This window comes from Leuresthes tenuis, unplaced genomic scaffold (genome assembly GCF_036924035.1).
Source record: "Leuresthes tenuis unplaced genomic scaffold, fLeuTen1.0.hap1 SCAF_18, whole genome shotgun sequence".
NCBI lineage: Eukaryota > Metazoa > Chordata > Actinopteri > Atheriniformes > Atherinopsidae > Leuresthes > Leuresthes tenuis.
The window spans coordinates 15,139,994-15,151,633 of NW_027325372.1; the positions used below are offsets into that span (position 1 = coordinate 15,139,994).

At 43.3% G+C, this 11,640-nt stretch overlaps 1 protein-coding gene across 2 annotated transcripts; it reads right to left on the reverse strand.

Moving 5' to 3' along the window:
• Window positions 1-1,143: 1,143 nt before the first annotated feature.
• On the reverse strand, window positions 1,144-10,188 carry dync1li1 (dynein, cytoplasmic 1, light intermediate chain 1). 2 transcript variants are annotated; one of them, XM_072370487.1, is made up of 14 exons: window positions 9,999-10,188; window positions 9,684-9,757; window positions 8,345-8,461; window positions 7,982-8,212; window positions 7,614-7,768; window positions 7,373-7,466; window positions 6,693-6,828; window positions 6,492-6,603; window positions 6,274-6,333; window positions 6,091-6,135; window positions 5,901-5,988; window positions 5,675-5,797; window positions 3,620-3,667; window positions 2,456-2,542 (listed from the first exon to the last, which is right to left on the reverse strand). In XM_072370487.1, exons 1-13 carry the CDS (start codon window positions 10,100-10,102, stop codon window positions 3,660-3,662), a joined length of 1,347 nt encoding a protein of 448 aa, XP_072226588.1. In that variant the 5' UTR covers window positions 10,103-10,188; the 3' UTR covers window positions 2,456-2,542; window positions 3,620-3,659. The 2 variants fall into 2 exon arrangements, with proteins under 2 accessions (XP_072226587.1, XP_072226588.1); XM_072370486.1 differs by lacking the exon at window positions 3,620-3,667 and having other exon boundaries at window positions 1,144-2,542; window positions 9,999-10,185.
• Between the last annotated feature and the right edge of the window lie 1,452 nt (window positions 10,189-11,640).

Here is an 11,640-nt window from a genome sequence, read left to right on the forward strand (position 1 = left end):
CCACAAATATCTGTTGGAGATTGATTGAAAAATGGCAATAAAATATGACTATAAGAAGTAAATCTGATTTATGAGACATAACATGCAGCCAAAGCCCATGGAAATCAGTATTTTTTCTCCACATGTTGCTTAAATTAACCTTGCATAGGGTGGTTACAATTCTTTTGGCTGCTTTTAAAGTCTCGCTTCAGAATTGATGCGTTTGTGCTGTTTACATAAAGATCTTGGTGTAAAACTTTGTGAACCCACTGCTTAATTTTAATGGTGGCAACATTATGGTACATATAAATGACAATAGCTAAATCTGCAAGTTGGCATCAGAAAATTAGGAAAGCCAGCAACCAAAAAAACAAATAGCATTGTCAGTTCTAATTCCTTGCTTTTGGACATGCTGGTGGACACAACGTTTGAGATGAATTCATACAGAATGCGGCTTTAAATTATATTTACCCTTAAGAATATTCTCAAGATTGTTCTCAGAAATTGTTAAACAAAATCCTGAAGAGTTGTGTAAATAGCCTGTACACAACTAATATCAATATGCTTGCATGAAACATTTTTTGGGGTAAAAGTTGGGCTGAATGCGACCCACTTATGTACAACATACATCATGTTATGCAGCTTTCACACAGCTTATGTACGACGTCTGAGGTGAAGAATTCTGCAACGGTTTTGTGGGGTGAACTAATTCATCGTTAAGTTCATAAAGTTGATTGAGTTGACATTCTTAGAGTACTAAATAGGACCTTACCATTGCTGCACAAATGCAAGTAAAACAATCTAAATGGAAACTCTTGTCAAAACACGAGTAGCAACAACTTTGTGTGCATTTTATGATGACCGTGTTCCCAATCATACTCTTCTTCCAGATAATCGTTACCCTTTTGTTTGAGCATTGCGCACAAAGTAGTGTTTACTGCTAGCTATGAAATCTGGCAGTCATGCCGGATTTTAGCTGCTTTCGTTTGTGCCTGAAGCTACAACCAACATTGTCCTTCTTCATCATCAAGGATATTCCCAAATCCAGCATCTCATCACCACAGCTGTGTAGGTGCCTCAGGAAGCTTCACCTGTAAGAATTTTTTTCTCTCATGAAAGAACCTTATATAAAATATAATAATTAAAAAAAAGGAGCCATGTGAATCCGAATAAATACACCTTTTATTTGACTGATTGACAGATCTGATTATACAAACGCCAACACGGAGCTCTGAAATAACAAGACCAATCGGTGAGATAATGACTGTACATTCTTGATGTGGCTCTCCCATGTTCTGAACCCCTCCCCCTTTTCTAACCACCACCCTGCCAGCAGTTACTACAGAACTTAATTACTAGTGTTTTTTTCCTGTACAAGTAAAGCTCAGCTACCCACCCACCCTCTAACACCCTCCCTGTTCAATGCACTACCTCAGGGGGCTGTTTGGCCAATCACAGAACAGGGTATAATGACAAACCTTAGTGCTCAGGTACCAAGTTGGCTTTTGCAGTATAATTCAATTAGGCTTGGTTGTGTAAGTCTAGCAGATGAGGCTGCTGTAGTAGTCGTTTGTACAATTCGTAGTGTATGAGCCTGGAAATGTGTTGGTTTTTTTTCTTCTTTAATCATTTGTTTGTGATTGCCAAAAAAGAAAAGAAAAAAGAAAATCCCACAAAAATGGATCTGGGTTGAAAGAACTTTCCTAACTACTCCCTATTTGCCACATTCTCACTCTGCTGTTCACAATCTTACACGCAGACACGCGCACGCACGCACACACACACACACACACACACACACACACATGCCCAAATACTGTTATGTTTTTCCCTTCATCTTAAAACAACAAGTTTGCATGTTCGTTTAGGATTTTTTTTGTTTTTTTTGTTCTCAATCTCTCCCTTCAGCAAAGTGGGACTTGCCTCACATACACTGAACAAACACACAATCATCCCTATATTACCTAAGTGCAATTTCTTCCACATGCGCTCTCAGCATTTCCTACAGTAAAAATACCAACTGTACCATCACAGTAAATGGATGGATAAAACACCCTCACTTTCATCCTTGAACCCACCTCTTGCTTCTTCTCACCCCAACCTTCACACCCCCCACTAGGTCCCCTTAACCTATATACTCTCACGTAACAGACAGTCTTGCATGTAACGGTGACAAATACTTGTCCTCGGTGTAACAGCCAGGAAGAAAACGGGGGCTGGGCGGGTGCGGGGTGTGGAAGAAGGAATATGGGAGGAGATGGCAACTTCTTCTCCTTGAGAAGAAAGTGAAAAGACGACGGGGAGGAATAAGTGTACGTCCACCCCTCCGTTTCCCCCGCATCTTTATGATGAAATGGAGGATGAAGGTGGAGGGAAGAAGGGAGGTGGATGATAACTGAGGTGGGGAGAGAAGAAGAACAGGGGTGAAGTGTGTTGGTTGGTCTTCATGTGTCCTGGCCATCGGTGGCAGGGGTGTCGTTGGCATTGGACAAGTCTGAGTCAGTCTCCCGGCTGGATATGCGGTCCAGCTCTGCCTGGACGTCGCTCAGGCCCAGCTTCGACCCTGCAGCAGGTGTCGGTGGACACACACGGACACACGAATTACATACATGTATAAATTGCTATATTTTAGCTAAAGTCAACCCAAAAGCAGGTTAATCAGTGGAGCGAATAAAACAGAAGTACATTTTCAGCGGTGAGTGGTCAAATCACAATGCAGTGAACATAAAAGCAAGCGCACATGGTTAAAATAAGAGCTGGGTGAAACGGCGATCATTGCAAATGAATGAATAGGAACATCAACCTTAAACAAACATTTAACTAGGCTGCGGTGCCTTTGCTGCACTCATTGTGTCTCAACTCATTTGCAAAAGGAAGAGCAACTGTACTACTTCTGCTGCTCAGGGTGATAGCGGCTTCCTCTGAGAAGAATAAAGGGCTGAATATAGCTCTCCATACGCTCTCCGTTGGTGCCTTGCAAACACATCTACATGTTACCGTGTTTTGCTGACACTTTTGGGCAGTCTCATAAACATGTGGAACAATCTGAGCTGTGGACTGCTCCTAGTTGTGTTGGTGCTGTTGTTGGTCCTTAAGCTTTGCTCTGTAGCAGAGAAGACAGAAGTCAAGGCAGACAAATATTTGCTTTGTGGTGGAGTCAAACTAAAGCCTCTTTCCCACATGGGTTGCGCCTAATCAGCACAAAAAGGACATCTTAATTAATATGCCGCTTTTGCTCTTTGTAATTCACACAAGCCAAACAATTTCTATTTCCCTTTGTTTCCCCCTTTAAAACAAATCCTTAATATAAAGGGTTTACATATTTGTACAGCAATAACACACACCATGCTGGATTCTTATTCGGGATTCAGGAGATTAATATATTTCATTTGTAGTGGCATGCAAAAGTTTTGGCTGTCATGCTCAAAATTTCTGTTACTGTGAGCGTTTAAGCGAGCGGACGCGAGTGCATCATTAACGTTTTGAACAATTTGAGTGAAAAAAAAAAAGAAAAGAAAGAGGAGCACAGCGTAAAAAAAGTTTGGACAATGAAGCCAAGAGAGCTTTTTAGGGCTTGTTCACAGTTACCGTCAGGAAGGGTCAGGCGAAGCAAATCTCAAAGCTGTATAAATACTCATACCTTGTCCCAACCATCAGCGCCCACCTGCTCCTTTAAAGTCCTAGCATTCTGAAAATAAAAAATAATGGATGCCAACTAAGCAAGAGAAGGCTATGAGAAGAAAGCAAAACAAGGATAATGGAGATCAAGCTGAGGTTCGGAAGACTGAGAAAACTTTCAAAGAAAAGTGGAAGGTGTGTTAGACTGTAGTAGCAGTGTACTGCACATCAGAGTCCTCATATCAAAGTTTGACCTGTGGACCGATGAAGTTATAACAGAACTTTCAGGCACTCTTCTAATAATAATAATAATAATAATACAAATAATAATGAAATCAAGCTGCCTCAGTGTGACATAGGGCTTTGCAATATGGACAAAAATTATTAATTATTAATTATTATCGCTGAAGTAATATTAAAAATGGTGTGTGTTTGCGCTCTGTCTACAGTCAGCCAGTGTCAGCCATGGACATCTGTTTGCTTTTGTCCTAATCTTTGTCTTTCAATACAGCTGAATTCCCAATATAGTCAGAAAGAAGGGAGATGATTGTGCAGTGAGTGGGAGGAGAAATATATGCGCACGTGCTGTGATGTTTGCCAAAGGGGCTGTTGGTAAGAACTGAGCCAACACAGTGTGCCCCAAACTTTTTCTTTAGAGCCCTTTTCCTCCGTTGTGTTAGTTTGAAATGTAAACAGAAAAAAAGAAAAAGAGTCACCTTTATTAAAATGTTAATGGCGTGTCTTCCTGCCTTTTGGAGGTCAGGCCATCGGTGCTCCAAAAAAGAACAGAAACTTTGAACAGGGATGCCCAAACCTTTGCTTGCCACTGTTCTGCTGCGTTAAATATGTCAAATACACCGGTGGGATAAAACTGCCCTTACTGCTTTAGGAGAAACAAGGTACCGTTTTCATGGAGGCCCTCTCGTTACAGTATATATATATGATAGACCGCAATACAGACATCTGTGATGCAGTGACTGTACACTGCAAGGAGCTACAACCTTCAAATCAAGTATTAGACCTTGAAGCTTTTCACACTACCCAGCCTTATTAGAATCATGTACTCTTATTGGGACAATGTTAGTGATGAAAAAATGCAATGCAACGTGCAAAAGCAAGAAAATAATAAAATAAATCAAACATATTAAAACTGGAAAAATAACTATGGGAATAAATAGGACAGGGTATTAAAATGGGGAAAGATGCAAATGTGTTAAGGAGTCATCCATGTCTTCAAGGTGGAAATCCGTCCATGGTTGTGGGGCTTGGCCACAAATATGAAACTGGTCTATCTATTCCATTGCAAACTCATCAAATTGGCAAGTAGAACTTTAATGTTTCACTAGAACACTCAGTCACAAATGTCAGTTGTACATCCTTGTTGGCTATTGTTGTGGTTTTCAGCCAACAAGACCAACTTCCTCTCTGAAAACAAATTTAAAAGCGCAAATGTACATAAATAGCCATGAGATCACCTCCTGAACAGCCCCTCAAGTTCTCAGGTTTGACAGGCCTATGACCACCATAATGGATTGGCATGTAATATAAAGCCCAGTATGTGCATGTTTCTATGAGAAATAAATGAGTGTTCCAGGAAGTTTGAACCCAAAACGGTTCCTTCTTGGATGCTGGAGAAAGATGGAGGTTCGGGAAGGGAGCATGGGGGGGTGGGGGGGTCGAAAGAATAGAGGTCAAACACAAGCAATGACGGATGAGAAATATCTTGCTCTCACACACCTTAACGTGGCCAGCATCCTCTGACTAGCATATACACATACACACATTATGAATGGTGTTAAAAGAATAAAAGACTGAATGTGGTTAATAAGGAAAAAAAAAACCTTACAGAGCTACAAAAGGGGCATAAAGGTGATGAAGATGACTGTGTGCTCCCGAGGAAGGACCCACAGGATGTAAAGATTATCCTTATTAAGGATAAAACTCATGTCTGGAGTCGAGAACAAGTAGGAAAAACATGACAGATGGCAAAAAGAACCATGACAGAGACAGACAGACAGAGAGATTTTTCCTTTCAGACAAGCCAGAGTGCAGCTTCCAACAAAGGGCACCTTCTCACCTGACTTCCGTACAGTTCCAGGGGTATTGTTACCCCCACCTGGTGTCCCGGGCCCTCCTGTCCCCGCCTTTTTTGTCAGTAGACTGTTGAAGAAGTTGGCCAACACACCCTCACTGGTCTGACCTGAAGGATTACGTGACGAGAGTTAAAAAAAAAAAACCCCAAAAAAACATGGAAACAGTAATGCGCTGACACAGCAAAAAAGCAGAAGTGGCTGTGCATGTACCAGACTGTGGCATGGCATTTGCTACGTTGGCCGCTGCAGAGCGATTACTTGTCCTTGGGGAGCCCGTGGGTGCCCTGCTAGCGGTGTCCTATAAAACAACAACAGCTTCTTTCACACATGTGGACTCTGGAGGGAGGCTTCCTTCATCTTATGAGCCAAAACCAAAAGGGGAAATAAAAGGAGCACTCACCACTGGTCGTCCTGCTGTCACAGTGGGCTGTTTGGCAAGCAGCGACTGCAAATTAGAGCACAATATGCACACTCAGTCCAATTAGTACTTAATTACCATATCAAGACCCTTGAGCCAGATTTAATTTGCGCACCCCCAAGCAGCACACCAACCGGCGTTAACACAGCTGAAAGGTTTTCTGACCTGCAGTTTTACCAGAAACACTTGGTCATCTTCTGCCTGAATCTCTTTTTCATGAACAACCTGATGAGAGGAAAGAAAAAAAAAAATAAACAGAGTTTGCTTTCGTGTTTTCTCTGCAGCCAATAGATCTATTGGACTGGATGACACCTTCAAAATCCCCGCAGGGATATTAGGTCAATATCTTTGCCTGGAAAGAGTAGCTCCTTGGGAGCACGCACCTTTCTGACTGGAGGTTTGACTATTACGTCCTCATAGCTGTCGTCGGCTTTTACTGTCTGGAAGTTCTCATGAAGTATCGCAATCTTTTTCTCATTGTCCCAGCCTGATGGACTATGACAAGAAAGAGAGGGTTACAAACCAAATATGGATGGGCCCATTGTTCCTCGGAGACACGGGGGGGCAAACTCTACCAGGCTTACATGAAGACGGCGTCTTTTTCCACCACTTGAGCAGGGCAGTGGAAGGGAAAGCCGTAGAGTCTGTGGACCAGATATTTGTAGAGGATGTCCAGGTTCTTCATCTCCTTCACTGATGTGTAAAGCAGAGAGGCGCCGTCTGACCTGGCTGTCAAGGATATTTTCCCAACATCACGATTTCAGATTGACCAACAACACGGTGGCGAACAGAAGCTTTTCTTTGCTCATTTCAAACACAGCACACCTGAAAGGTAGCACCGTTTCTGTTGAGTATTGACCGGAGAAACTGCTGCTGAAAAACAAACAACTCGATGCAGTGCTGGATAATCTATTTATAAAGCTTGCTCCGCTGCAAAGCAATAGCTCAATAACTTAAAGTGGCCAAACTACCAATATTGCAGTAAACCCATTTTTGCTGCCTTTGTCTTTAGAGCAAATACTTGCAGTACAAGTCCCTCAGTTGTACCGCCATCACTCAGCAGTAAACAGCTGTATGTTGGAAGACGACGTGCAACAACGTGACAGAAATGTCCGAAAATGACACATTCAATCCTATTCATCGGCGGACCTATTAAGAGCTTGCGTATGTGCCATGTGATGTGTTCTGCGTTTGAGTGTGTGTGGGTGCGCCAGGTTGAGCTCAGCACCGGTGTCCAGGACAGGACGTGTCGGATCAAGGATACACTGCAGACAGAAACGCCTGATGTGCGACTGGATGAAGTCCAGGTGTTCGTCTCTGTAGTCATGCTCCTTCTCCAGTGTGCTGATGGCGTCGCACTGAGGACAGATGAGCAGGTGTCAGAAGTCAGGCGACGTTGGTGAACAATTTGGGAAATCAGCATGCGCACACACACACACAGTTCATTTATCGCCTTCGTAAGTTTGTCCTTTGCTTTGTAAAGTAGTGTGTGTGTGTGTGTGTACCTTAGTGCAGACCACCACCACTGGTATTCCCAGGTTGTGTGTAAGTGTGTTGTCTCCTAATGGCAGCAGCACGCCCTCCTCCTCTTCACTCCTCCTCTGAGGTGTGCCGTCCTCCCCGCTGCCCGGCTCTGTGTACTCCTGGAACTGTTTTACAACTGCGAACAAAAAAAAAAAGAAAAAGAAAGAAGTTAAAATACATGAAGGTACCTACGATGTGGAGGAAGTAACAATTTGAAAAGGATAACCTTATAAAAAGCTTCTTTGTTGAGATAGAACCATTGGAGGGTACCATTCATATAAAGACCCTTCTTGTCCAAGAGCACTCCTGTGAGGCCACTCCGAGTCTGACTGCTGCCTGCATGACTCACCTCTGTGTTCCAGCTCCCGCAGCTTTTCCGGGGCGACTCGGAGTTTGTCGATGTGTTCCCTAGCAACGGCTGCCCACTTCTGGAGAGAGTCCAAGGTGTTCCACGGCCGCGACATGTCAACCGTTATCAGCAGCACCGTGCTTTCGATAGAGTCCACCGGAACGGCGACCCCCTGCAGACCCTTATGGTAAAGGTCTCCGTCCAACACCCACGCATTACATCTGGTGTGGTCTAAATAAAACACAAAGACACAAACCATTTAAGCAAACTCGTAGTGCTGGGTGAATATCACTTAGTTACAAAAAGAGAAACACAGATGGACTTTGCAATTTATCTTATGAACTGCAGGCATTTGCTGGTTACCATCAATGTCATCATCATGGACACTGAAGTAGAGGTATTCCAGGCCACGCCCTTTCATGTATTCCTCAACCCCCTGTAGCTTCGCAACCAAGGTGGTCTTGCCTGAGCCCACCTCACCTAAACACAGAGAAAAAGTTAATAGCATGGAGGAAAAGGGGCTCAGTCAACCACAACATGCCCTTCACAAGTTACATTTATTGCTTTGACCCCCTGACACCTACGGCATCCCATAACAGACAGATGTCGCACCCTGCCTGAAAAGGATAAGCATGTAGGCTGCAAAGGTAATAATAAGAATCTAGATTATGTTATTGAGCATGAAACATTTTTAGTTTAAACTGTAGATCAGAGCGAAAGTGACTGAGGCCAACCAGCATGTCACACCACAAGTGTGAATAAACAAAACCGTCTCTTCAGTTTCCAGAGCCCTATCTGTATTCCCAAATACATCACGGTCACAAAAAAATATGCGTATGGATGAAAAGGGTGGAAAATATTTAACATCTCTGCATAAAAACATACTTTCGATTTTACATTTGTCCTCTAAATAACTTGGACGAGCTGGATTTGCAGATTTAATCCATTTCATTGGAGGCACAAAAAAAAAAAAATGAGGGATCGACAACTGAAACAATGAAACTGTATATTAGCTGGTGTCATGTTAGATCTCCACATCCACAGCTGACAGCATGACACTGTTGTTGGACTGCGTGTTACAAAGCGGAGCTGCATCCATTCCTGTTCTGTGCCATGTTGACTCAAACCGACAGGGGGACTCGGTGCATTAAAGCAGAGCCTGCTGATGTTGTTATGGACATCTTAACAAGCAAATGGCCTCACATCCACCCCACACATAGGTAACCAACTCGCTGATTAGCTAAAATGGGGAGCAGGCGACGGATTATCCCGGGCGGATGTGTGGACAGCGCGTGGACATCAGCGGGACAGGGAGGCTCCCTCTCTGCTTCACTCTCTTAAAGCCCCGTACAAAAGAAAAACCAGACCCTCTGCTTATTTGCTATTAGCATCACTGAATGCTAGAATGACTTGCAGGCTTTCAAAGCAGCGCTCACAAGATGATGAGGTGTTGTGTGTGTGTGTGTGCGCACGTGCCCGTGCGTCAGTGTAGTCGCTCAGGAAAATACACTTGTCTCTGTCTCTTCTCTTCCAGCTACCAAGCTCGAACACAAAAGCCCCATCAGCTCAGAGCCTGCTAGCTTAGCTATCGAGCAGAATTAAGTCTAGCCATCATGTAGAGATGATCAACAGCTCCTGGGCTACCAGAGCTAGCGATGCCCATTGGCTAGCCAGGAGACTGCAGACATACACAGATACCCACCCATGACCAGGACATTTTTCCCAGACGGTAGCTTCGATCTTGAATGAGTTGACACTTCACTCAGGATGGTGGACCTGCAGACAGAGCAGAGCCGTTACAACACAGCCAAACAAGGCTCGCTCGTTCACGTACAAACGACTGACACAGAGAGGCTAAAGCGAGCTAGAGCCGCTGTGTCACCAGTCAGTCTGGTGCTGATGCTAGCTAGCCTCATTAGCAGGCTAGCTGTCAAACCATCCTTATCCCAGCACCGTGGACTCTCTGCGTCCCCACACTTTGTACACAATAACCCTGCTTTAATCTCTCAGCGCCCACCATAAGTCTTGTCCGTCATCCTCTTCTGGGTTGGAGTTCTCCAGTGTGCTCTTAGGTCCAGTAGAGGTGGAGGATAATAATGCACTCCTCCCTGCGGTCGCCATCTTCGCAGGGCTTGTAAACCTAACGGGGCGCCCGGATGTAGCAGCAGCAGCGGCAGTGAGCTAACCTACCCGAGTGCACCGCACGGCACATCACGCCGGGGCCGGGGCGTGGTCCGCCCGCACAAAGCTGGAGCTCCGCTACAGACAAGCGATGATCTCATCCGTACAATGACAACTCTGGACTAAACAACAACTCCAAGTTATGTAGAGGTAGAGTCTACCACTGCATCCTATTACCAAATAAATATGGGACAAACAAAGGCCGTTATAGAGGGAAATTGAGCTTTTAGGCTGATTTGCGTCCAAATCGTATCTTTCAGATAGCTGAAAGAAATAATACAGTTTTATCATCTGCATACATAAACGTAAAATATCAGAAAACTTGCCATACAAAAAATAATGATCCTCTATTCATGTAACTCTTTTACCTGGAAATGTTGATTTCCAATGAAAATGGGTCGAATTTGATCATCTTTCTAAAGAAAGAAAGAAAAAAGAAAGTAAGAAAGAAGAAAAAGACAAAAATTACATGAAATCTCCACTTCAATGGCACTACATAAGTTTTATTATATATATTATGGACACTTTTACTGAGTGGGCCGTCAATCCATCGTTGTTATTAGCCTAAATTATAGAATTCATTGTTTAAAAATGAAGTAGCAGGGATTTTTTAACATGGCTTCGTTCAATGTTCACTTAGTTACTCGTTACAGCATTTTTTATAGATAATACCACATTTGCACAAACATAACACACCAGGGAAGGGAAGTTTTAATGTATTTCTTAGTAAAAAAAACAGTCCCTCTTCCTTTCAGTATGTTAACTGGGGCAAATGAATAAGTAATCAACCTCATCAGCACGACGGCAGCATCTAATATAGGCCTAATGGGCAAAGATAGAATATTTTTTTCTAGAATGAGTGGCTAGTGCATCCAAATAAAACTGTCAATATAAATACGTTTCCCAGAGAACCACATGCAAATCTGTTTTAGACAAAATATCCTCTCAAATGCGCTGCCTCACAAATCAGTGCCTTGATTTGTGAATGAAATGGCACCGAGCCTAAGCCCGTAAGGAGATAAAGCTATAATTCCGTGTAGGGTCTGGATGCTCTTCAAATTGACAGGGGTGTAGAGGCTGTTGTGCATGGTTGAAAAATGAAAACGAATTCATATTTCTTTGAGAATGCATGCGCCTCTTATAGCCTACAGGTTAATGCAACGCCAGGTGTGCAACTGGAAACATATTTTACCGTAAAACAAACAAACACTTTTTTCTTTTTAATATTCTGTTCGAATATTATTTTTTCTCTTTCTAACATTACAATCTCGTCATAAGTGTTTCGGAACCAATTTCGGATTAATCTCATCTGTGAATGTGCTGGGGACACCGCGCGAGCTGTCGCAGCCAAGTGGTCTCAGGTGTGCGGTCACCACTTATTATAAAATCACTGAAGCGCGTCGCAGCCAATCAAAGCAGGGAAGCACAAAATTAGTTTTCGAAGAGGCAGTTCACCGTAGTCACCACTAGATGGTGCA